This window comes from Neolamprologus multifasciatus, chromosome 11, assembly GCF_963576455.1.
Source record: "Neolamprologus multifasciatus chromosome 11, fNeoMul1.2, whole genome shotgun sequence".
Taxonomy (NCBI): domain Eukaryota; kingdom Metazoa; phylum Chordata; class Actinopteri; order Cichliformes; family Cichlidae; genus Neolamprologus; species Neolamprologus multifasciatus.
In genome coordinates this window covers 11,013,500-11,039,442 of record NC_140449.1, presented here as the reverse complement: position 1 = coordinate 11,039,442, position 25,943 = coordinate 11,013,500, and the positions used below count along the sequence as shown (strand labels likewise).

General features: G+C 40.8%; 1 protein-coding gene across 3 annotated transcripts in view; it reads right to left on the bottom strand.

The window, feature by feature from the left end:
* Positions 1-25,943, bottom strand: part of grb10b (growth factor receptor-bound protein 10b) — a 61,069-nt gene that overhangs the window by 22,249 nt on the left and 12,877 nt on the right. For 2 of the 3 annotated variants that reach the window (XM_085176063.1, XM_085176061.1), the window contains exons 2-5: positions 21,285-21,398; positions 16,112-16,208; positions 8,418-8,703; positions 6,370-6,514 (exon numbers count right to left, since the gene is read on the bottom strand). In XM_085176063.1, the coding sequence (XP_085032189.1) occupies positions 6,370-6,514; positions 8,418-8,703; positions 16,112-16,208; positions 21,285-21,335 (579 nt within the window). In that variant the 5' untranslated portion in view covers positions 21,336-21,398. The remainder of the gene's footprint in view (positions 1-6,369; positions 6,515-8,417; positions 8,704-16,111; positions 16,209-21,284; positions 21,399-25,943) is intronic. The other variant, XM_085176062.1, reaches the window with a different exon arrangement.

Sequence of the window (25,943 nt, the reverse complement as noted above, 5' to 3'; positions counted from 1 at the left end):
CATACGTGCGCTTCAAACATGCAAATACACAAAACAGACCCTCCTCGCCAACAGACTGCATACATGCTCGCACACACGCACAGCTGCGCACAGCCACAGATGTTCCCACACATTAAGGCCAACAGTTTGGGCATCAGCAGCATTCCATTCTGAGTTTACAATGGAAAAATCTGCCCTTTGACCTGGAGCATTTTCAACATTCATGAAAGCAACAGCCAGGGAATGCCTTGTTTGAGTGCTGAGAGGTGGGATGGATTGATGTCCTTTATTTATACATCAGCTGTTTCTGGTTAAATACTGTCATGTTTTTTTTCCTCCTCCAACCAACAGAACGGACGTCTAAGAATTCTGAGTTTTATTAAAATGACAATCCATTTATACATGGAATAAACAGTACACCTTGTAACACTATTACATATTATTATAGTCTCCATTATTTTGAAGCTTCTTTAATCAATATTTTGAAAACAAACAATCAAAAAATGAAATAAAATGTGTGAATTTTGGACTTTTAAGATGACTTGCTGATGCACAAACTGAGCATCAGAATTGATGTGATTTTAGTAACTTGTTTTTAGTGCCAGATGGGCTGTCTGAGTATTTTAGAAACTGCTGATCTGCTGGGATTTCCCACACAACCATTTCTAGCGTATACAAAAAATGGTCAGAGGGAAAATACCCAATGGCAGTTCTCTGGAACAAAGCAGGTGGTCAGAGGAAAGAAGGAGGCCAGGATGCCTCAACCGGTTCAGATGGCAACAGCAACTAAAATAACTACTAGTTATAACCAAGGTACCACTTCAGGTCATCAGCTAAGAACAAAAAACTGAGGCTAACATTCAATGATCACCAAATTTAGACAACAGAAGAGTGAAGAAGCTTTGCCTGTCCTGATCAGCCTTGAGATACAGGAAGTTGGGTCCAAATTTGGCATAAATAACAGGAAAGGGTAACAGTGTGGGGGATGTTTTCATGGACTTATCAACTGAGCATTGTTTACCCGAGTACTGTTGCTGACAACACCCGTTCCAGTTGCCGAATCCTGCTTCCAGCAGGATAATGCAATTTGTCAAATCATCTCGAAATGATTTCTTGCATATGACAATGACTTTAACCCTCCACAGTCACCAGATCCCAGGACCTCTGGGATGTGATGGAATGGGAGAGTCACATCGCAGATGTTTAGATAACACATCTGCAAGAACTTTGTGATGTCATCATGCCAATGTGGAGTAATATATTTGAGGAATGTTTGCAAAACTTTCCTGAAACTATGCCATGAAGGCATCTCTAAAGGAAAAAGGCAAACAAAAGCATGTAGCAAGGTCCCAAAAAAAAGTTGTCTCTATTCATCTGGACGTAGCGTTTTCAGTGGGAGAAACATTTCCTCACTCGTTCCAAGTGACTTGTGCTGTCTCAACTGACTGTAAACCTTTTAAAAAGCACATTTGCATAATGACTGAAACTAGCAATGGGCTGTGAGGCCAGTGTTAGTCAGTGGCCTGTATTTCCAGATGCAATATTTGCATAGAGATTGTGATTTTACATCGAAGGCTCTGTTATCTTTCAGAAAACACATTATCAGGTGCAATACTTTTATAACCCTGAACATATTATATCTGAAGAATAGCCAGTGCTCGTTCATGCTAGAACACTGATGAAATTTTAGACTGTCCATTTTCTTAAATCTGCCTAAAAAAAAAACAAAAACAAAAACACAGCAATTACAATTTTATTTAATCCGACTTGCTCAACTGGACATGATGCTGACACTGAAAACCAACAACCCATTTGCACATTATTAGTGCCAACCAATCTTCCCCAGCTTGTCTGGCACTATGAGCTATTTTGGGCTTGTCATATCATCATGTGCAAATGAGTATTCATCTACAGAACTAAACTGTCACAGGACACACTTGGAAGTACTCGGGCCAAGCTAAGACCAAGTGGATTTTTGGATGACTAAAAGCTTGGAGTAAAGACCTAACGAGATGATGACAGAGAGAAAAGGACAGATGCAGTTTAACACACACATACACACACACACACGGGATGATAATGAAACAGACAAGAGAAACCTGCCATAATGTGGAGTAAAGGGCTACAGGACATACAGGGTATGCTGAAGCCAACAAAATCTGGCTATCCAGTGACCAAATCAGTGCTTTCACTCCAGAATGAATGGGACAACTATGGAAGCACAGCATCCACCAAGCAATGACTGCACTACTGTTGTTTCTTAGAGGATTTCCCATAACACAAGCATACATGCTGTCCTACATGGTTCCCAATGGGTACATGTATGTAGCCTGAGAACTGCCTAAAATAAAAAGCATGTTGGCAGTAATACTTACAATGTACAGTACATATGCACTCTTTTAAACATGCCACAGTAGTTAAGTGTCAGTGATCTTACATAAAAGCTAGACAGTTCAGCTTTGTTGATCATCCAGAAGCTCTTGAAATAACCTATTTTAATGATTCTCATGCACCATCACCGACTAAAGCTTTACATAAACACTGCATTTGAGCTCTGTTCATTAAAAATAAAATAAAAAACACAAAACAAAAGAAAACAAGCCTGTGAGAGGAGAGCTGAGAATTGAGAAGTGGAGGAAAACGGGAATGGGTTGGGATGGGGTGGCTTTTGGGGGCTGGGTGGGTAATTGCGAATCATATGGCTGTGTCAAACTGCGTGGCCAATGATTCCTGACAGCCCTGCACTACATCCTCGTGCAGCCAAGGGCTGAAGTAAGGAGGACCAGAAAGACAGAAGTATGAGTTTGTCAGAAAACGCCTGGAGGTCGGAAAATTCTGTAAACTAAACAGAAACTTCTCCACAGCAGACTGGCTGCTTTAATTTAGTATTTGGAGGACATGCAGATGAGTACACAGAGACAATGTCAAAGACAGAAGAAAGGGCAGAAAGTAGAAAGTAGGTGCAATAATTTACATGCTCACCATCCTACGTGTCAAACCTAAACAACTCACTTTCTTCTTTATGGAGCTGAACCACTATACCACAAGAAAGCGGTGCCATCGTCTCTGAAACTGGACCCCCTTATAGGTACTGGTGTGAGATGAGATTGCTCCATGGGAGAGTTTTTAGTGGAAAGGTCCTGAATCAAATTTCCAATGAGACATACTTTCCATTGCTATCAACAATGGATAGACACTGCCAGTGCTGTAAATAGTTTACAGAACTCACAAAGAGAAAGAGGCGGATGTGAATACAGGTACAGATGTATCTAAAAAACAAATATACCCGTATGCATGGATGGATGCATAGCACGTTTGCACGTTTACAAAAAATGTGTGCACTGTAAACACACAAAAGGAGTTACATTTTCCATAGTTGCTCTTCTTTGTAAAAGTTTGGTGATCCGTAAAAAATCTGTAAAAGGTCCTGTTGGTCTTTTGTGTGTGTGTGTGTGTGTGGGAGGGGGGGGGGACTGTTTATCTTTATGGGTATGTTCAAGGTTTATTACAGTCTCAGTATATGTATAGCAGAGATTCAGCACCTCATGCTAACCTTCAATTATGACTGGCAAACAGATCTCTCATAATTAAAATCAAACCAATCTCACAAGACAAACACTTCATGATGAAATTAAATGTTTACACAGCACGTGAAAGATGTAAACAAAACGTTAGCTTGGAGTTGTCATATACAGAACAACAGTATTAGGAGCCAGACTGATTTATCATAGGGCCAATATCATCAGCTGGTAATTAGCCATTTGCTAATGAATCACAGCAGCAATTACAGTCGGTAAATTACAATTTAAAAGATTAAAAGTAAAGACGACCCTTCAACCATGTTATGGGTGTGGAAATAGAGTTTGTCCACCTGAGGCATTCAACAATTTCCTCTCCTACAAAGACAACCCCAGCCCAGTTTATGTCCAGCTGTGTGGGGAAAAACTAAATGCTGCCAGATGTATCTGAATATTGGAGGAAAAAACAAACAAACAAACAAACAAACAAATATTGGTCTATGCCTTAAAAGTCTAATAATAAAAAAAAATTAAATAAATAAAAATAAAATAAAAATAAAATACAAAAAAGTCTAATAATCAGTCAGGCTTTAATCTTTTTTATCATATAAAAGCTGCTTTATTAAATCATTGCTTGTTACAATGCTCGGCACAAACAACACACATCAGATCACAGCAGCTCTGCTTCAATGTTAGTGGAAACTGTTGGTTTGTAACAACTCCAGTTCCGCTCCACATTCCCCAAGACCGCACTTTACACTCTGCATAGAATATTTCATTTAATATGTGTATTTTTAACACGCTCTGTGGGAATTAAAAACAAAAAACATCAAAAAACTTTCACATGCAGAGTGAGTCACCCACTATAATAAAGTGGTTTTGAATATTTACCCAATACGCCTGCTTTACTAACATACAGACAAAATGTTTGCACAGTTAGCAATTTAATCCGAAACTCAAAGTCCTCGTGAGACATTAATCTTTTTAACCGCATGACTGATGATTTACCAAGGTGTGTTTGATACCTGATGAGCTCGGCAAGCAGTGCCTGGAACAGTTTTGAGAAAGCCAGACAAAAAAATAAAATAAAACAAAACATTTTTTTTAGAATTTAAAAGTAATTAGATAAAATGTATCAGTGAAAACAGACGATAAATTCAACTTCTTTCAAAACCAGTCATGGGAAAGACACTTTTGTTTGTCTTTTACAAAAACAGAGAAACTCTGCTATAAATGATGCTAGAGCGCAGTGTACACCAGTCCAGCTTCTTTCCTTTTTGACTGTAGTCACACCAAAAAAAACAAATGAAAAAAATACCCCCCCCCCAAAAAAAAAACAACCCAAAAAACAAAAAAAACAACAACAACAACAACAACAACAAAAAAACCCACAGCCGTGGATGCCGGGAACTCAACTGTGGTTCACTCACAAGCACATAGGCTACACACTGGGCAAGACGTAATCTTGCAGATCTCATGAGAATCCAGCTGCCTCACAAGGTACCTGGATTTATGGCACATCTAGGATTTCAAGCTCAGAACATTTCCACACAACTTTTGTTTTTTGAGGGAGGGCTCAGAACGACTCAGCTGGAACTAGAGTCTGTGATCTCGTACCAGAACAGGCAGGAGCTGCAGCCAGAGTATTTATGAGAAATAGTCCACCCCCATATTACTGTAAACTGCTATGTTACTGTAACCAATGTTGGCTGGTTCCATATGAAGATCATTAACCTTGTTAATAGAGAGACTCCAGCTTCCAGGAATAGACAGAAGAGTCCCTAAATCTTTGTCAGCACATAACAAACACACATGCCAACATTCAGCCATGTGTGCAGGCACACACACGCACGCACACACACACACACACACACACCCTCTTGCGCTTCCAGTCCACATCTCACTTTTTTCCTTAAATCGAGCCGCAAACCCTCTTGAAAGCATGTGCACTGTACGGTACAGTGTCATCACATGCAAGCAATAAACATGCCTCAGACGAGCAAAACACGGGGCAGATGTGAGCCAGGAGACTTTCCCAAATGTTTGACATGGCTAGGATACAGATGATTCACAATATTTAAAATCTGCATTCTTCAAAACAAATACAGTACTTTGAGTCGAATGTGCTTCAGTCAACAACATGAAAATAAATCAAGGGTCTGTGAATGTGTCACATCCAGATCTTCAAGAGGGGAAAACATCTTCCATGCTCTCCCAAACAATAAGAAAAGAATGTTTTTGATCCAACACATCCAAACGCAAAGACATTAACAAGTATGGAAGCCCGTTTCCGCCACTAAAAAAAAAAAAAAAAAAAAAAAAAAGGGATCCATAACTTGAAATTTTGAGTTATTTCTCAAAATTTTGACTTAAAAGTAACGCTAAGTTAGCGCTCGAAAGTTAGCGCTGCCAATCAGTAATCTACGTGAATGACGTTATTTCCTTGTTACCCGGAAGCTGAAGCCCTGAGCTACAAATGCTACAGCTAAGCTACCAGTATTATATCCAGTCAAGAATCCACAGATTGCTGAGTATTTTCAGCGTGGCTTCAAACATGATGAAATCCTTGTGTTATTAGCTGAATCACATGGCGTCACTATCAGCAAACGTGCACACGAAAGCGCCAATTTGTTGCGATCCGGTTTTGAGTGCACGCTACTCTGCGCCATATGCTTCCGGGTAACAAGAAAATGACCTAGCTTACTGATTGGCAGAGCTAACTCGAGAAAAGTAACTCGAAATCTCGAGTTATGTTTCTTTTTAAATTTTTTTTATTTTTATCTTTAAGTGGTGGAAACTGGCTTCCATATGTAAAGAGAGGCAAAACAAACAAACAAAAAAACAAAACAAACAACTCTGGAATTTTACTTACATATTTGCCCGAGGAAGGTTCCCCAGGTGGTAGAGACCCAGGACTGAGGACAGGTGAGCTAGCTGGACTGCAGAGCTCAGGGAAAGGGTTGGGGATGGCCGGGAGAGATGACGTCCTCAGCTGCTGCTCCTGCTCCTGCAATCTCCTGAAGAAAGAGGCGGACAAAGACGTGTAAAGTGGTTTGATGCACAGAGCATGTCTTTTGGTTTAAGCTTGTGTTCGTTTATTATTATGGTTACAAACCCCCCCCCCCCCCCCCCCCCCCCCCCCCCAAAAAAAAAAAAAACAACTTTAGTCCAAGTCCATGACCTGGAACGGCCTTTTTAGAAGCAAACTTTAAAACAGAGCTGCTGACAGCTGTGAAATACGTGCAGGAAATGCGGCTAGAATTAATAAAGCTCTGCTGTACAGTATTCAGCCTCATGCCCGTTTCTGTCTGATCTGCTCGTAATGAACAGTCTCGAAGCAAGTGGAAATCACAGAGCCGCCCCAGCCAGCTAGTTAATTTTTTTCAATTAATAATACATCAATGATGAATCAAGACATCACTTTAAAGCAGATTTCTTTTTTTTTAAATATATAAATTTGGCACATGTAGTGTAAGACTCAAATTATTATCGGACAGCCAATCAACCATTACTTTCATTATTTTTTAAATTGGCGAGTCCGTTTGTGGAATCCCAGCTTAATAACTACAAATAAATGTGTGGAAGACTGCTTAGCCTCCGTTTCTCTTCCTCAGTCGAGCTCTGTCGCTCCGAAGAACCCAGCGAGTTCAAAAGGGAACGGGCCTTTTGATGTCGTCCCATCTGAGCCGGAGAACAGGGTTATCTAGAGGTCAGTCCTGAATAATAAGAACTTCAGGGCCTGCTTCTGTGCGTTTGAAAAAGAGCGCTCATAAGACAGAATACTCCATTACCTGATGCTCCCCTCCTGTGTTATTGTCACATAGTCCAAAGGCGAGTAATGGGAGCTGACACCAGCTCTGCGGTGCATGCACGCAGCTATACTTCTATTCTCCCAGCGTGTATGAGTGCAGCCTCGAGGAGGATGCGGGTTAGCATGGTTTAATTTGAAAGAGACATATGCGCATGGTACTTAAATAAATGAGAATCTTCTTCTCGCCTTTGCAGGCTGATGTAAAAGAGGAGTGAAAGGGAGGAACGGGTCATACAGGGGTTACAGATCGGGAGCCAGGAGGAACCGTTATGCTCAATTATCGAGTGGGTGTGGAGGGATGATGGTGTACAGTGAAAATTCTCTTTTGAAATTTGGAGAGAAAAAAGGGTTTGAAGTCTTGCTGTGCGGCTACGCATGTGGCAAACGCATAATACGAGGCTGAAAGAAGTTTGTGACTGAAGTTACTACCACACTTTTGCTGATTCTGTGGGTGCACGAGCAGTTTTTAGCATTTTTTTTAAATTTACTTATTTTAGGGCGATGATTGCACATGTCTTGACAGTTAACAGAGGATGAATGAGATGCCCAAAGATGATGTAACATTTCCTGAAACCTAATGTCTCAGATTAAATGGAGCCTGAACTCCCATCCAGCTCCACATTTAACTTTGAATACTACCAAGTTACTTTGCACACATCACAGACTAAAAGCATGCTTACTCATCTTATCCTGGTACTTACTAAAGCCCCTCAGTTCATCTACTGCCTCAAACAAACATTTTTAGCGCCCTCTCCCCTTCTGTAAAGCCAACTCTCGTCTGATTGGCTGTGCCTCACATACAAAAGTTTTGAACAGAAGGTACATGGAGTTTCTGTTTCTGCCGTCACTGTGGAAAACCAAATATTTAGAGCAGTCTGAAGCTTGAGCCTTTGGCTTATGAAGATTACAACGACTTACGCTGACCTAATTTGAAACTTTGGCCATCTAGAATAGAGGGGGGGCGGGCATAATAGATTCTCTTTATAGGTTTCCTCCAGTCCGTACTTTAAACCCATACTCTAAACACAAAAAGTTAAGTTTACTATCGCATCAAACAAACAAAAAAGAAAGCTCATAACTGGAGGAGGTGAAACTAGTTGAGCAGCTACCTGACAGCATTGATGTGCATCGGCTGTGACCGTCGGAGGCCGGTTTGAGGCGAGTCTGAGGACGAGGAGGGCGGCTCTGGGGAGATGTGGCTTATCCCGTGTGAGTGCTGTCCCTGCCGTGGCTGGTTGTGTTGATGTGCTTGATGGTGGTGGCTGTGTGACGTCGAGGTCTGTCCGTTGTGCAGCAGAGGAGTTGATTCTGTCTGTGGACCGCTGCACGAGGAGTACAGGCTCTCCAGTGAAGAGTCCATGTCATTCACCAGGGCCTCCAAGTCGACATCATCCTCTAAAAGACACAGATATGGCAGAACACATCGGAGTTAGCATAAACCTGACATGAGCTCCTGTAAAGTAACGGCATGAACTGCTTGTGTAATGAAAAGAACTACAACAAATCGACAAACACCAAAGGGAACCAGTGCACATATTAAATTTGAGGTTTCAAATAACGTGTACGTGAAATTTGCACTGGGGGGCAAGGTCATATGTTTTAGATCGGTCCAAGCTCTTATGTAGGCTCAGGAGGTAGAGTGGATCATCTACCACTCAGAAGGTAGGTGGTGGTTCAAACACTGGCTCCTCAAACCATTTTGTCAGAGTTCAGCATCTTGCCTCTGTGCATTCATTAGTGTGTGAGGTAGGTTTATCCTCCTAAGACCCGAACTCTTCCATGACATGCATTTTTAATTTCTCTTTGATATTTGGTCACATTGTTTTTACATTCATCAGGCCCCAAAGAATTACCAGATTTTTTTTTTTTAACCTTATTTTTGTTTTTAAGAAAAATAAGAGCCACATATGAGGATATTCGTTTAAAATTTTGATAGAACAGTAGCAGTATAATGTCCTCGTAAGTGGATATCAAGCCCCTGTAGAGCAAAATTGAATATTTTGGTCTAAATAACCCAAAATGTGATGTCCACATATGTAGACGCCAGGTCCTAGGAGGTTAAAGTGCTTAGTTACAGAATTTTGAGTGCTTAACTTAAACAGAAAAGCACTATATGAGTACCAGTCCACTCCTTTTCTGCATTTTTTTTTAAAAAACCTTATACTTGTTTACAGGGTGGGGGCCTTGAAGTGATAGGAGCTAAAACAGCCAAGACAGTTTAAAAAAAAAATAAAAAATTAGTTCCTTTAGAGGCGACTTCAAAATAAATAAATATTAAAAATAAGACGTCAGCCCCCATAAACTCAGTGTTAAAATGTCCAACTTTAGCATTTAAAAACATGTTCACAGCCTGGTAGAAACAACAATTTTGGCATCTATGGATACTTTTCCCCACTTTAAAAGAGCGGCAACTGTAACTGTCAGCTGAAACTCGCTCCAGCTAATAGAGTAGCTGCTGTAAAACCATGTTCAAAAAGTTCATACAGACAACTCAAGTGCCCAAATACCTAAAAATCTAAAGGTGGAAATCAGCATAATAGGTATCCTATAAGTGCAACAACACATAGTGGGGTTGGGGGTGCGAGTGCTGCAGACTTATAGGACTGATTCTTATTTTAAAACACAGTAAAATGATTAAGTCCCTGGGTATTCAGCCACTTTCCCCTTTCAGTTTCTCATGTAGCTGTGGCCTGGATTTGAACCTTTGCACCAGTAACTCAAGGCAAAAGAAAAAAAGAAAGAAAATACACAACACACAAGCGGCCACACAGACACGCGCACAGATTTGTTGCCAGTTTTGCCAGAGTGCTCAATCAGCAAGAATATCTTAACATCTCGACTGAATACACCGTAATGCCCTGTGAGCCAAATCTCCAGGGAGATCAGGTACAAGCACAAACCTGCCCATGACACTTTTCAGCTCTAACCGTTGGGGTTCAATGTAAAGGCACCGCACCGCAAGCATCTGCTCTGCATTCAGGGCAGCTTTCAAACACTCAGCTTTTAAATGTCTTTAAAAGAAAGATGTGAAATTCTTCTCAGAAGAGGTGTCTATCTTCAAAGTCCTCGCGAAAACCTCCAGGCACATTTAAATTCATGAAGTGAATTTTTCAACCGACTCCAGGAGCATGTTTTATCAAAGCCTGACGTGAGCTCAGCTGAAGGGAAACTCGTCTAATTGCTCCATGCTGTGAAAGTTTGAGCATCTGGGTAAACTGACAGCCCAACTTTGCTCTTTTTAAATTACAATCCGCAGCTGTGATTCTGCTTGTGATTAATAATTCTCCGTTATGAAAAAGAAATCTATCCCATGAATTTATCATAAGGTCTCTGTAGAGATCCCAACCATGCTGTTGCACAAATGCAAACCACTAGAGGGAGACAAACTAATTGGATGAGGAAAGGAGCTTTGAGACTCCTGGAAACAAACATTTTTCAAGAACTACATTAAATTTGCATCTCTGGAACACAGTACCAGAAGACTTTTGGGATTAGGAAGCACTGAGGTTGTTAGTTTCTTGTTCAGCAGTGAAGATGTCCTTTGTGAAAAATCTTATGTGGATGGATTACACATCTATGCTCATTTATGAATATGCACACGTGAGCTTTAGATCATAGTTCTGTTAGTAACTAATTGGTAAGTCTGAATGAAATGGAAAGTAATACAGATGCTTTGTTAGCACCAGCCGCCTCCTGCATCCACAAAACCTTAGGCTATACCCAGTATACTTGAGAAAAAAAATACTAATCTAATGAATGCAAATGAATACTACACTGTAACTTTAACAGACACCGGCCTGCTGTCAGAATTCAAATGAGCCCCACATGCCTCACGTACTGTCCCTGCTGGCTCAGAATGCAGCACACCTGACAGCTGGATCATGCAGGTGTCATATCACAGGTAAAAATCCCATGACTCATCAGAAAGCTTACATTGGAAAACTGTAATCTGACTAATTAGTAGTAGTTTTAAAAGCACTGGCCTCAAAGTGAGCACCAGTCTGGCAATGGGCCATTTTTCTTGTGGAAATGCCAGTTTTTCCTCTTCTGAGGAAAAAAGAAAGAAAAAAAAGGAGGGATTAAACAACAAGAGGCGTCACAGGTTAGTGAGTCAGTATCTCCACGCAAACATCTACATGCAAAGGCATGGCTCTGCCTCTAGCTATAGCTACCTGCTAAAACTTCTGTGTCGCCTTTGAGGACCTTTTCCTTAAAACATAAAATGTAAGGAAGGTGCACCACAGGTGTCTGAACTGCTGGCGCTTAATCTGCAGGTATTAATAGTGACAGATAAGCTGCAGCAGCTACTTATAGATAGCCTAGAGAGCTAAAGACCTATATGCCACAGGATCCAGGGTGCATACGGGGCCAAACACAGGACTAAGGACAGACAACACAGTTGTAATATCGAACAGAGCACTAAGAACTGCATGCTGCAAAGGAAAAATAATTGACATATATCTAAAAGTTTAGAAAATCTACATGAGTTCAAAAATTACTTTTATCCTTTTTATTCTTCAGAGATACGACATGACCCTCAAGGTAGGGACAGCATGTACCTGACCTAGTATGGCTTCTGGGGAACTGTCAGCATCCAAAGAAACACCACCCATAAACTCTTGCAGCTATGGAAGACTTGTGCGTCATTGTCAGTCATATGATCGCAATCACCAATGCATGTCACAATCGCACAAACAAAGATATGCGTCATGCTCCGTGGCGTGAGGCAGACAGACTGATGACACAGAAGGCATGCAGGCAGGCACGCACACATGCACAGGATTTAAACTCTGAAGATCTGGAGAGGGAAGCAGCCTATCATTGTTCGTCGTTGGACACAGCCCAGAAAACAGAAGCTACACGTGATACTTGGCTTTAGCAGCCACGAGAAATGACACAAACCTTTATATCTATCCTCACGTGTGTTCTCACTATATTACAGAAATTATAATATACTAATAAAATATCACAGCAGCTCATGCAGCAGGAAGCACACATAGCTGCAGCTGTAGACTCAAAACAGGGAGGAAAGAAAGAGACAAGTAGCAGCTCTGATGCATATGCTTAATGTACAGCATCACTACCATGTTATGAGCCTTGTTGTAGGCATGGAGCTTTAAAACACTGAACCTCGCTGTGAAAGCCATTACACAGTTGCTGCACTCCTATTCACCACCATGCGCAAAGTTTACAGAGCAAAACCGATGGAAAGAACCAACAGATAGCAGGATTTATTTAAAGCTGTATTCACCCGAGAGGCATCTCTGTTAAAAATCTTACAGCTACAGGCTCTGACTCAGCCTCATCCGTTCCTCACAGGAAGTATTTACAAATGCAACAGGGATCACACAACAGAATGGGTAGGAAGGAAATCACTAGTGGCAGAAATTAGTCCTAATACTGAGCGGTAAATGGGTATGAGCACAGGTAACAAGTACCTCATTACTTAATCCTTCCGCTAAATTAGTCCTTTAAGAGGTGCGATTATCCTGGATCCTATCATCTTAGAGACTGCGGATGCACGTGGAGGTGGTTCAGTTACTGTGCTTTTCATCTACATTTGAAGAGCACTGGGTCACTATTTAAGCTCCATTTGAGCAAATTGCTTTAGCTGTCATATTTGATATGTATATTTTTGGTTTATTCGTAATAACCAAATCCTTTCCCCTTTTCTTTTTAAAGAACTCTGCCTAAACTCCACTGGAGAAGTCAGATCCAAATATAAAGCCTCGACCGCTCCAAGACCAACACGGACATTACTGTTCTCATTTACTCATCGTTTCACTTCTCCCATGAGTGGAATTCATTCCCTCCCCTCCTCCTCTGACATCTTTACTGCCCTCCCTCCTCTTCATAGGACCCATAACAAGTTAAATTAGGGGTAAAAATAGCCCAAGCACCCTCTATTGTTTGAGCCACGCCAAATACAGTCAGAACACACTGAACTAGTTGGACCTGATAAAAATCTGCATAAAATCCGTTTTGAATATTTTGGATCATTAGCGAGAGAGCGACGTGGACAAAAGCAAGACTATTGCGATGATGGCAGACAAGTATGGCTCTCCAGGAATGCTGCCTGTTCATCTTTTATTCATTCCTGCTAGTTAAGAAAACAAAAAAGGGGCCGCAACCCTAAAGAAGGGGGAATGTATACATATACAGTACATCAACTTTACCTGCGCACACACACAAAAGATGTACTGAGGGACAAACAGCATTTGAATACGAGCCCAGCAGAGGGGTTTACATTCAAAGAGATTGGGGGAGTATAGACGGGCCAAGTCTGAACTGTTAAGCGTGGCTCTGCACTGGGGAGTACAATACCTCCGGTGACAACACCCACTGAGGGCCAAGCCTCCTGATTTGGAGGGAGTGTGGGATAGGGTCTGAATGAAACTGGAGGAGAGGAGGAGGAGGGGGAAGATTGGACATGAACTGAAGGAAAGAAAATACAGGAGTGAACAGAGGATCAGAAACACATCTGAGTGGGAATTATGTGTAAAAGGAAAAGTGGGTGAAATTGCTTAGAGTGATAATTAACAGTTTAGATGATAAAAATCTAAGCAGCGCAGATCTGACTAGAGGGATGATGGTCTATCAGCTGGCTGACCACTGTTAATCTCTCAATAGTGTTAGGCTTGCCACAGAGTTATATGGTTCACAGGGCCAATTATAATATAGTATCCCTTGTTACACTCACACAAATCTTCTAACACTGCTATACACGTCCAAACACACCTTCTCAATGTTTGGGGTCTGCCCAAGTATTCACCCTTGTTCTTTGCTGCATGCCTGCACACAAAAGACCAAACCCAAAAGCTTTGCAGCTGCCACACTGCTGCAGCTCTTGCTAAAAGCATTTCAACCTCCACCCACTAGCTTCCCCTTAAGTGAGAAGTTAGCATTGTCACTCCCCTGCTGGGATGACCTTGACATATCTCTGTGGGAAGCCAAAGTGTCAGAGCTTAGGCATAATACATACAGGACATAAGAATGAATTTCACACAAACTGGGTGAAATGCTGTTAGTTAATGCTGTCACATCTTCCTTAAAAATAACAAGCATAACTTGAAGAGCTAGGACCTTCATTTCCAGCCTGAGATCTTGACTGGTTGACCCCTTGAGGAGCCACGCCATCAGATTACTGAACTGCATTGGTAGCATTGATGGGATTTGTTGCCTAGCAGCTGCATACCCATCACAGATATGCCCCCACCACCACCACCAGGAACAATGGTCACATCCATGTTTACCAGTGAGGGTCTGAGGTGCGACAGTGGAGAGATGTGGGACTCAAACATCTTACACTCGTGGCAGATGGCATTTTGCTACATTCACTAGATTCAAAAAGGCCAATAAATACTGCTACTATTAAATAACCTTTACATAGTCACATTCAGATGATTTCATCTTGCAGTCGGCAAAGTTTATTAATGACATAAGACGTTTAAGATGTCCTAGACAATATGGGTCTTTTTTGCCTTCATAAGGAGAGAACGATGTCAGAACAATTCCAAAATATAAGATAACACCTAAGAATTCAGATTGGAAAGATGCCGATTTTCCTTATTGTGAGAGATACATCAGAACACACACACACACAAAAAAAACAAAAAAAACAAACTCTTGTCAAGACATGATATGCAATCTTAAAAACGGTCTCATTTACTTGCATTCCTCATTGGGAGGGCAATGCTCCAGTCCGAGTCCGTTCTAAAACACATGCTGTCATTAAGCTCCGTTATACCACAGAAATAACTGACGCGAACATGGAGAAAAACAACAGAAGCAATTAGCACACTCTGAGCCCTTGACATGAGATGACTCACGTGGCATGCTAAGGTACTGGACAATGTGGTCTTGTCAGTTTTCTGGTTACGCACTTGGACCAACATAAGCTGTGCAAAACACTCAACTCCACACTAAATTAATTATAACCTAATGTGGTTAGCACAGCTGCATGTTGAGAACATCATCCAGAGCAGCTCCTATTTCATCAAATCAAATACTGGCTTGCAAATGATTCGATAAAGGCCATTGTCCAACAAAGCTGTACTGTTTCATTTGTGAATACTTGTGACTTTAATGGGCTAGAAAGGATAAAAGTGGATAGTTATTTGAAAACAAGCTTAATAATGTCAGCAAGTACAGCGATTCGACTAAAAATCCAGATGTACTAATCAAGTGTTAATGTGCTTAAATGAGCTCTTGTAATAATTTGTCGTCCAATGTATGAAACTGTGTAAAATAAGCATGACAAAGAGATATTCCGAGTGTGTAAACAAAAATATCGCCTAGTGACACTCATCTCCATTCATCTGCCTCTCCAGTCCTCAGTCCCCTCTATCCCAGATGATCCTGAAAAATGACAATGTAATTTCTGCTCCATTTATTTCCCATGCCAGCGACAAGCGTTCTAATTCACTGGTTGAGTCCTCACAGACTCCCCACCCTTACCTCCCATGCTGAGCCAATATTGTGTTTGAATCTCATGCTCCGATTGTCATGGATGAGCCCTGTATGGCACAATTACATAGACAGTGTAATTATAATAGCACCCTGCGTCCATGCACATCATCCTTTGAACAGCTCAAGTGTTGACAGCGGAAGAGGCCCAAATATATATCACACCCCCAAAACCAACACGCGAACAGAATGGAAATGGAAAAATGTTTGATATGCATATTTATTTTATGTATATTTTAAATAGCATGCAGTCTTAAATGACAAGCTCCAAAACATGCTCAAGACTAGACATTTTAAATGTGCAATCAGGTAAAAAAACAAAACAAAAAGGACCAACCTTGATGGTTAGGAGAACTTTGATTGGCCGGTTGCTGAAATCTTGGACCAATGAGATCAGTCTGTCTGTGATTGGAAGACCGGTCTATATTTTCCTGCTGAGGGAGAGAGAAGCAAGAAGACAGAAAAAAATAATAATAATAAAGAGTTGTTTAGAACTTTGTTACAGTAGCCAATGTAAACACGTGTTATCTAAACATGATCAACATTTAAAATCACCAGTAAGTGCCAGTGTTAGGGTCGTTTGTCCTGGTCCACTGTCAAAATAAGCAACAGAAACAATCACTGATAGGAACCGGTGATTATACATGAACCCAAATATCATTTTGAATAGTATATTCCATTTCTGGAAATCATTTTTCCTCATCCTGCAGAGCTGCACTTTAAAAGGTGAAGCTATAACCAAGCAGAAACAGCTTTTTTTCTAAGAACATTTTAGGGGAAGTAAAAGCTATAAATGGAAATAACCAAGGGAAAACAAACCCCAGTTACAAAGCCTTCAGAAAACCTGAGTCAACTTATTCTCTACTCTCCCTACACTGCGAATGTAAAATGACACCACATATAGCATAAACAGTGTGCAAACATGGTCAGGTGTGCATCAGAGCACAGATGGAAAGCACTTAAGATACCACTCATCCACATGTGTCCTCGATTGCCCTTTGGAATGCTTCAAGCCAGCATTCCAGTCAGGACAAACTGTTCAAAAAGTCAGAAATAAATAAATAAATAAAATAAAAATCAGAGTAAAAGGAGCGACCATGTACATTTGTGTAAACATATTCGTCTCAGATTTGTTCCTGGCACAGCTAGAAGCAACTAGCTAGAACAACTTATCATTCGTCTGTGTCCCGACTAGCGTCCCGCACAGGACCTGACACAGCAGGAGAGGGAACAGAACGTTCTGGGTGGACGGTGTTCAGAAAAACATCACTACTCACTATAAGCACACAAGACCTCCTCTGACGCTGTAATAAAAGTTGCTACGGTAGCTTGTTCCATCTCATTTAGAGTACAGACAATGCAGGCAGAACTAGATTTTTTTTTTGTAGAAAAACATACCTCACACTTAATTTTTTTTTTTTTTATTGTTTTTTGAAACTATAATGGAGTCTTTGTGCCCCACATTGGAGTTAACAGGTCAAAAGCATTGCAACAAGCAGCCTTTTGCTAATACATTTAAGGTTTTAGGTGAATCTCATTAAATTTGTTTCCTTGCAGCGCAGTGCTTGATGGCAACAACACATTTATCTTGTTACACAAATGTGATTCCTAAACCCAACTGATTTTACACCATAATATAAACACTATAACAAGCTTTATTATTCTCATGATCAAGTTTTAAAGCACTTTGACATCTAAAGTAACCCCACTAACCAGGACTGATGAACAGTTCAAAGAGAATCTAGTCACTTTGAAATACTGTCACCCTGATGTCTCCATTCTTCAAAATAATGGTACTGCTATACTGAATAAATGCACGTTTAACTTTTTTCTCTCCTCTGTTAAAAACCAAAGCCTTGGTAAAAACTGGTATACATGCTATGTACTTTGTCAGTGTATGACTGTCGACCACAGCTACCCCCAACCGCTTTTCTATACCAACTAACCCAACCGCATCCAATCATTAAGCTGTATTGTTCAGTCTTTTATTGTCTTGAATTTCAGTGGTATCTCCCCCCCCCCGAAAGAAATAACCACCACACTACTACATTTGTTCCCATAACACAGCAAACCCATCATCAACGCACACCGTCTGGTCCAGCTACCAGACTATGACTGATCCCTACCCAGTCACCCAAGCAGTTTGGTTGGCGTGCAAGTGTATCACAAAGTTGCTGTGTGTATTCAGGGCAGGATGGTCATGGTTGAGCATCACTGAGCAGAAGTGTAAAGACTCCTTCACACCATATACTGTTCTTCAATGCTGTATGGCATGGCTGTCTGGAAGTCACACACACACACACACACACACACACACACACACACACACACACACACCTCGTGTCTTACCAACATAAAGGGAAAAAAAAGGTTGTTTTTCCTGTATTCTTGCATTTTGTCATCACACTTCTGAATCTTAGAAGCACAGGCACATATGCACAGACTTCCCCACCCACCCACCCACCCACATATCCTGCACACTATTAAGGGGCGAAAAGCAGGACTTTGAGTGTAGGCCAAATTTTGACAAGGAGCACAGAAGAGCCCTTTCATTTTAATGAAGTTGCAAAGAACTTCAAAAAGAAGTCAGGAGGTTGAGGGTTTAACCCTTTAAAAAGGGGTCAGTGGAAGGCCAGAGGCAAGGTTAAGGCACAGACGAAAAGGTGTGGAGGCTAGACCTCAAACACACTAGTAGTTCATTCACATTCACCAGTAAGTGAAGTCATCATTGTTAACACAGCTCAACATTCCACTCTGATCCTGACAGTCTTCTCTTCACCATTGAGTTCAGACTGTTGCTAGTTTAGGTCGTTTCCATCAGTTGAATTCAAAACTAGCTCACGTGAGTATGATGCAAAATGTTGGTACCTCAGCAGCCTTTTATTTAAACCCGAGTTATCAGATTACAACTGTCAAGCAAGCGTCACTCACAAGTGAGGGGAGTTTTTTTTCCTCCTGCCTGGCAGCTCCATCTTCAACATCCTTTTTTCCAGTACGTTCAATTCAAAAATTTTAACTTAACAGTGCACGCAGTAATTACATAAGCACCAACTGTGCTCATTTAGGATCCTTACTGCAAAACTGTCCACTTGTCCTCTGCACAGTGGACACTACACGCTTGACTGCAGTCTGCAGACAGAGAGGCTGAGGCTTTTAAGTATCACAGGATAAAAATTGCACTTTCTATTACTGTTTTAATGAGAACAAAAATTCTTTAAATACAAGATCACTAATGCTAAAAGGGTCCTAGTCTTATTTCAGACTGACCTACTGGGAAAAAAACAACGCTAATAGGCTTGTTGCAACATACAGTACATGAACACTAGGCAGCAAGTGGAAATCCCTTATTACATAACTAACTAGAATGAGATCAGGAGGTCACACTAATGTCTGCTACAAAGCTTTGTTGATTAATTTGTTTATACTGAGGAAACGTAGCTGTAGCTGTAGTTAAAATCAAATGAGCCATGGCAGAGCTGGGCCATGACAGACATTTGCATAACATTACAAGACTGAGGGTTTTAATCACCACTGTTTAGACTGGAAATGTTATAGTACTAAACCATTTCAGGTTTTGTGCTTATAAAGAAAAGAAGAGCCTTGAATATCCTTTACGGAGCTTGGAGAAGCATTCCTTATGACTGCTGAAAGAAACTACAAAAGTTGTTAAAAATGAACAAACTAGTTTTGCCCTTACGTATAGAATACTGCTGATCTTAATGTTCATGCACTGACAGTAAACTGGAAAACTAAAAAGATGCACATCTTCACACTGCATAAATGAGGACAGTCGTTAGAAACTCCGAACTGCTGATGTTAAGCCCAAAATGACATGCAAATGCTCAGGTAACTCTTGTTATAACTAGCATTAATATTAGCGTCCTGTGAACATTTCGTGACAGTATTGTTCACTGGCATGTGGAGATCTCTTTAGATGGCATTTTAGTGTTTTAGTCCCAAGGAACTCTCCTTGTACTCTCCATACTTACATAAAACAGTATACACTGACATTTATACAGACTTGGAAGGGCATAGTGTAGTTTCCTAGCAAGTGTCCTTTACTTCATCAGATGTGCCTAGTTCTGCACATACAGATCATTTAGCCAGCAGTCAAGATTATCAAAATTACATCTGAAACAAGATTAAAGTGGTGATATAATCCCTGGAGTATAGAATGAATGTTATCTCTAGCTGAATCGGTTTGGCACTGCTGCTTCAGTTTTATCAGGGAAAATCTTCCACAACCCTGGAATTTCACAGTGAATGGGTTTTCTCATTCAGTGAGTCAAGGTACATCTGTTATAGGTGAATGGTTTCCAAACAGCCGAGTGAGCGAGTACTGCTGTGTGTGTGTGTGTGTGTGTGTGTGTGTGTACATTAACATCCATATACTACAGCTCTAACAGGACCCGCCCAAACCATTGGCAAAGAAATAAGAGCTAAATGATGTCTCATTTCTTTCTGAAACAGCCTCCAGTCTGTCTTTAATTAGTGCTGAATAATCTAAAACAAGAAAAATATTAATGCAAGGCCAGATGCAGGAAAATTATTAGCCTACACATATGTACACTTCCATCACAAATCTACTACATATACAAGTATGTGAGCACATGTACATAAAAGAAATTTGAAAACAGTGCCAAAATAAATAAATCGACAGACTAGCAGACTGAACTGTATCGCACAGCAGGACTGGCCTACTCCGAATGCTTGGAAGCCCTTTGCTCCACTGAGGGTGATGCGATGATTCTGCTAAATCTAACAGCAAGGTCAAAAAGTCAAGTTTGTTCTTGTTCCTCTGCAACAAATGATGGCATTCGCTTGTAAATCAATGTCTGTGAAAATTTGAATTAAACAAAAAAAGACAATAAGATCAGGGACAACTTGACCAAAAGACATGAATCCATATCTAAACCTCAGCAGCTGGGACAGCTGAGGGGATACTGAGTGATGGAATTTGGTCATGTGCAGTTTGTAGAGTGAAGCTTTATTCATAACCATCACACCGTTTGGGCCAACTGTGATGTCAGCAATGCAATCTTCTCCTGAATTACGGGCATCACCATTCAGGAAAATCCCTGACATCAGCACTAACATGAGAGTAGAAGAGTTAAAACAAACAGGAAGCAGAGAAAGCACAGAGTCTCTGCGCTCTAATATTCCACATCTACACGATCAATAATCGCACACTCATGACGCTCAGTTCATATTAGTAGTTGTGCCATCACTTGTTGTGCAAAGACCAGGTGTAAGGAGACAAATCTGACTCCAAAGTCAGCCAAAGTTAAGGATTTTAAGAGAAATCATGAATTAATTTAACAACTTCGTTCATTTTAGTATCTTTGTTGGAGCCACAGAGGTCCAGCCAGCTGCTGCTCTTTGTGCATTCATCTTAGTAGAATGATGCAACCATGCCACGACAAGTTACTGTCTTTGATCAGGGAGGATAAAAGAACATTTTTGCCCTTTTCCCAAAAAAAGAATATCTCAAATGAAATATTTCCATTTACCTGATAATTGGGATGATGCAGGAAATAATCCGGACATCCGGCCACAGCCATGGCTTACGTTTCTCAGATATTTTTTTTGCAATTGGTTTTGATATTAGGTGCTCAGAACGAAACCTGCAGAGAAAGAACACAAATGGAGCTTAGTGGAAAAGTACAAAGGAAGCAGGGAAAAGATAAGAGCGTCCACGAGAGGACGGATGAAGGAAGGAGAGGCGGATGACACAAGGAAAGGAAGATGAAGTCTGAAGAAGACAGATATAGCACAGAGTAGTACTTAACCCACATAGACTACACAACGTCAACAACACAGAAGATATAATGGTTGGTTTAGAGAGACATCAGCACTTGTTTCAGAATTCACTCATGTACCAATGAATGTTGCTTGAAAGTGACTTCGAAGCTGGAAAATAAGGGTGAAGAAAAAAAGAAGCTACTTTTAATACATTTTTGAAAGGTGGGCAATTAAAGGTCAGCTGTGTGTACAAATCAAAGTAAAAAAATAAATAAAAAATTCCTCACACTACCAGGTTTTCATAATTAACCCTACAGAGGGTTAAGCTGGTTTACAGGAGAACAAAGGCTACTTTCAGTAGCATTCAGTAAGCCAAAACAAACTTTTGTTTTATTCACATAATACAGCCAAATGAAACCCCACTACCAAGAGCATCGCATCCCTGCGGCAACTTCAGCTTTACTGTAGATTTTTTGCACCCTGTTACAAAACATGAAAATTCGACAATTCGCTTCCCCCCCTCATTACGAGTCCTGCACTTGCCTTTCTGCCTTCTAGATTTAGTTCACCAAGGTGGATCTGAAGTGACAGGCGCCCTCTCCATAAGTCAGTTTTAGACAAATAAAACCACTGCACAATCTGAGGTGTGGTCTTTGATAAAATAACTGAGTTTACTGCAATAGATGCGGCACTTTACGGTACTAAAAATAAGTGCTCCTGTTCCAAGACCCTGCCTCCCGGCTATCCTTGGTCAAAATAACCATAATTTCAACAACATGAACTCCAGTGTATTTGAACTTCTTAAAGTGGGTATCCTACTAACCTCCTGGCATTGCAGCCAGTGAACAAACACCTGTAAACACTGACCCAAAAATACCCTACAGGCACATATCCAGGTCTGAAGTTATACCCTGGGGTATATTTGGAGTCGAGCAGCTCAGGCTCATAACTGTGATGGTCTTTTATGCAGCAGTTCGTGACCCCCAGTTCGCATTATAAAAATAGGACCTGGCATTTTATAGATTGCTAATATTATCTCATGCTTGCATTAGCGGTCGTGAGCCAGCTGCCCTTGCGGTGGAGCAGTGTTTGTATGTGTGCGTTTCTGCCAAACAGTGTTTGTTTCACCATGTACATGTGCACACAACGATATGTGTGGATGTTTGCGTCCAGTATACTGCAAATACTTGTGCGTAGGTGTGTACTTTTAAGAATCTAGTCATGTTTGGAAAGACCTCAAAAACTTCAGAGTCCCATCATATCTGATTTGTATACGGCGATATGTCCTCTCCCATCTCCAGCAGAGTTGACTGTTAAGCACACATATTGCTAAAGTGCAAAGCTTCGTGGAAAAGGAAAATCAAGCAAGCAGCAGCAAACACATTGCACTTGTACGCATTTGCTTTTGATGCAGATACATTACTTATCACACTTTTAAGATGTTATCCTGACACTGTGCCCACTGAAAAGATAAAGTTGTCGATTTCCACGGGGTTTTTTTTCCCTTGAAGCCCTAAAATAAACCTCCAAAACTGGACTTGCAAAAACCGACCTAACTATGAATGCAGTCTAAACAAAGAGTTTGGCACCGTGTTCACTAGGACCAATGAAAGGGATCGCTTGTAATGTGCGTGGCATCTGTGCAGGTATGAGCGTTAACCCTTTCAATCCATGTGTGGGGCCTAGCTGGTTGGCCAACACGCACAACTTTTCATCTACTCATCATTTACAGACACTGTTGACAACAAAAACAAAAACAATAACAATTAACATCAGCCTAAACGCTCCAAGCCACACCTCATTAAGCGCCACGAACCTACTATTTGTGGCCGAACTCTAGGCTGGGTTATTTTTTTTTCCTTCCAGAAATCAGGAGGTTAAGCAAGAGAAACAAGTAAGCTTCAACTAAGTGTTCTTCTGGATGCCAAACAAATAGTTGGGCATCAGTGGAAATTTTTGTCAGGGTTATATGCAAAACAGTCAATACCACAAAAATAAAAGATACACTCAGCCAACATTACAGGTGTGCGCTGGAAGGTTAGTTTCAACTCTGCATGATAAAACATGAGAAAAAGTCCAGGTGCTTGATTTAGCATTAAAAAAGTTCAAGGAGCTCATTCATGCCATAGCTACTCTCAGTGACTGATCTATTGACCAAACATACATGTGCCTATTCTTAATTGCTCCCTGACACAATCAAAGCCATTCCAGTACAGGGATTAGACCCCTTCAGAGCCCTTTGATTCAATTCCTTCCACTTGAACAGTGTACTGAAACCTAACCATCCATGACCTTGACAGTACAATTATCGTCATAGCAGAATGGGGGACTTTGGGGTGCAGTGGCACTGAGATTACGGCATCTGGTTTAATTAAGGTGGTTTTGTTTAAACTTGCATGACAGTAGGTTGTTCAATGATAGAGTTCAAAATGTAACAGTGTCACAATGCTAACTGTAAATCATAAATTTTTCTTTGTGAAACCAGCAAAACAAAAACAAAACAAGCAAACAAGCAAGCAAGCAAACAGAAAAGCAAAACACCTGGTTTACTATAGTAACACCTAAGCACAAGGGGAAAAAAAATCACAAGGAAAAAGGGGAGAAACTATAGTAAACCAACTGTAACAATAGAGGTCTGACATGAGACTTATTGTTTTAAAAGGGTTTGTCACTAAGCACTATTTGTGTAATTTGCACTGTGAGTTCTTGCAACTTGTTTGGGGAAATGATATCTTGGAAAAGTCCTGCATGATGGAAATGTTCCACTGGGATACTGCCCCCAAATCAGCAGTTTGTATCCTATATGATAAGATTATTAATTATGATAATTAAAATGTTCATTCCTCTTTTTGATCACAATATAGTAGTCTGCAGTCTGACTACTATATTGTGATAACAGCTTGCACATGCTATATGACCCGTTTGTTAATTGCAGACTCGGCCTGTACTTTTCTTAACATCCATCAGTGGGCCAGTGAAGTCATCCCCTGACTCGCCACCATATAATACAGGAGAACTCAGGGAAATGTTTCTGCTGATTACATGAGACTTCAATTAGCCAAGGTTTCTGACCTTACCTTTGGCATCACTGCAGGGCTTATCACCTTGAGATATTAAAGCTGGACCCTTGAGGTATACGCACATATCAGCACATTAACCACTAGACCAATTAAGCATGCAGAACATCTATTTATTCAAAAATCTATTCTTTTCACAACTTCCCTAAGTGTAACTGCACAGCTACATGTAAACACTGTGCATCAAGTACTGTGTAAGCTGCTGTATAATATAAAAGGCCAACGTGTGCTATTTAAACAACATCCTCGTACAAATACATCAGATGAACTTTCGAGGGAAGTAAAGCCCTAACTGAATAATTGCCTTAGCTCTAACTGAGTAATGGCTTATTGGTCCAGTGCAATGTTGTGTAATACCGTGCCCTAGCTCATTAAGAGAAAAATCCCACCAAGTCCACATTGGTGCTGAGTGTTTTCTAAATATAGGGTTTTGTTAGATTTTCTGTGATTTTTACTTAGTAGAAGCTAACTAGAAAATGCCCAGCCCACCACAGCAAACAGGAAGTTCCAATTTTGTGTATATCACCATAACAACAAAACAACACACTCACTGCATGGTTTTATTATTTATTGTTACTGAAGTTTTAAAAATGTTATATGAAAGCAAACCACGCATATATAGTCTACTGATTTGAGGGCAGTGTCTCACTGCAACATTTTCATCATGCAGGACTTTTCCAAGATAACATTTTCCCCACCCCAAACAAGTTGCAAGAAACTCAGTGGAAATTACACAAATAGTACTTTGTGGCAAAACCTTTAAAAAAAAAAAAAAAAAAAAAAAAAGTCTCATGTCAGACTGCTATTATTACACTTAGTTTACTATAGTTTCTCCCCTTTTTCCTTGTGCTTAGGTGTTAAACTGCTTTAGTTGTCTATTCTTTTGGGAAATCATGGATGCTGTGTTCTCTACCATCCGGCTTGTTACCAGCACTCAGGTCAAAAGTAGACATGGCAAAAGTTGCAGCAGAGTAGTGTAAAATGATTTGAAAATCATTGCACTCCCTTTCTAATTTACATCTTACATCAGAGGTCAGCAACCCCGGGGCACACGTTCCACAGCTGGCACGCCAAGGGTTAACTGATGGCACAACCGCAGCTGGACTGGCCATCGGGCATTTTCCCGGTGGGCCGATGGTGATTTTTCGTTTTTATGGGCCGATGTTTTTTTTTTTGTTGTTGTTGTTTTTTTGTAACGGTATAAACAATGAAAGGTGGTGGATTGGCCAAATGCTGGCAGATGTGTAAAAATAACTCAGTTGTTCGGTGGTGGCTATGGCGGAGCTTCCACAGAGGCCAGCAGGTGGATAAGGGAAAGGGGAGGCAGGAGGAGGAGAGACCCGAGGAGGC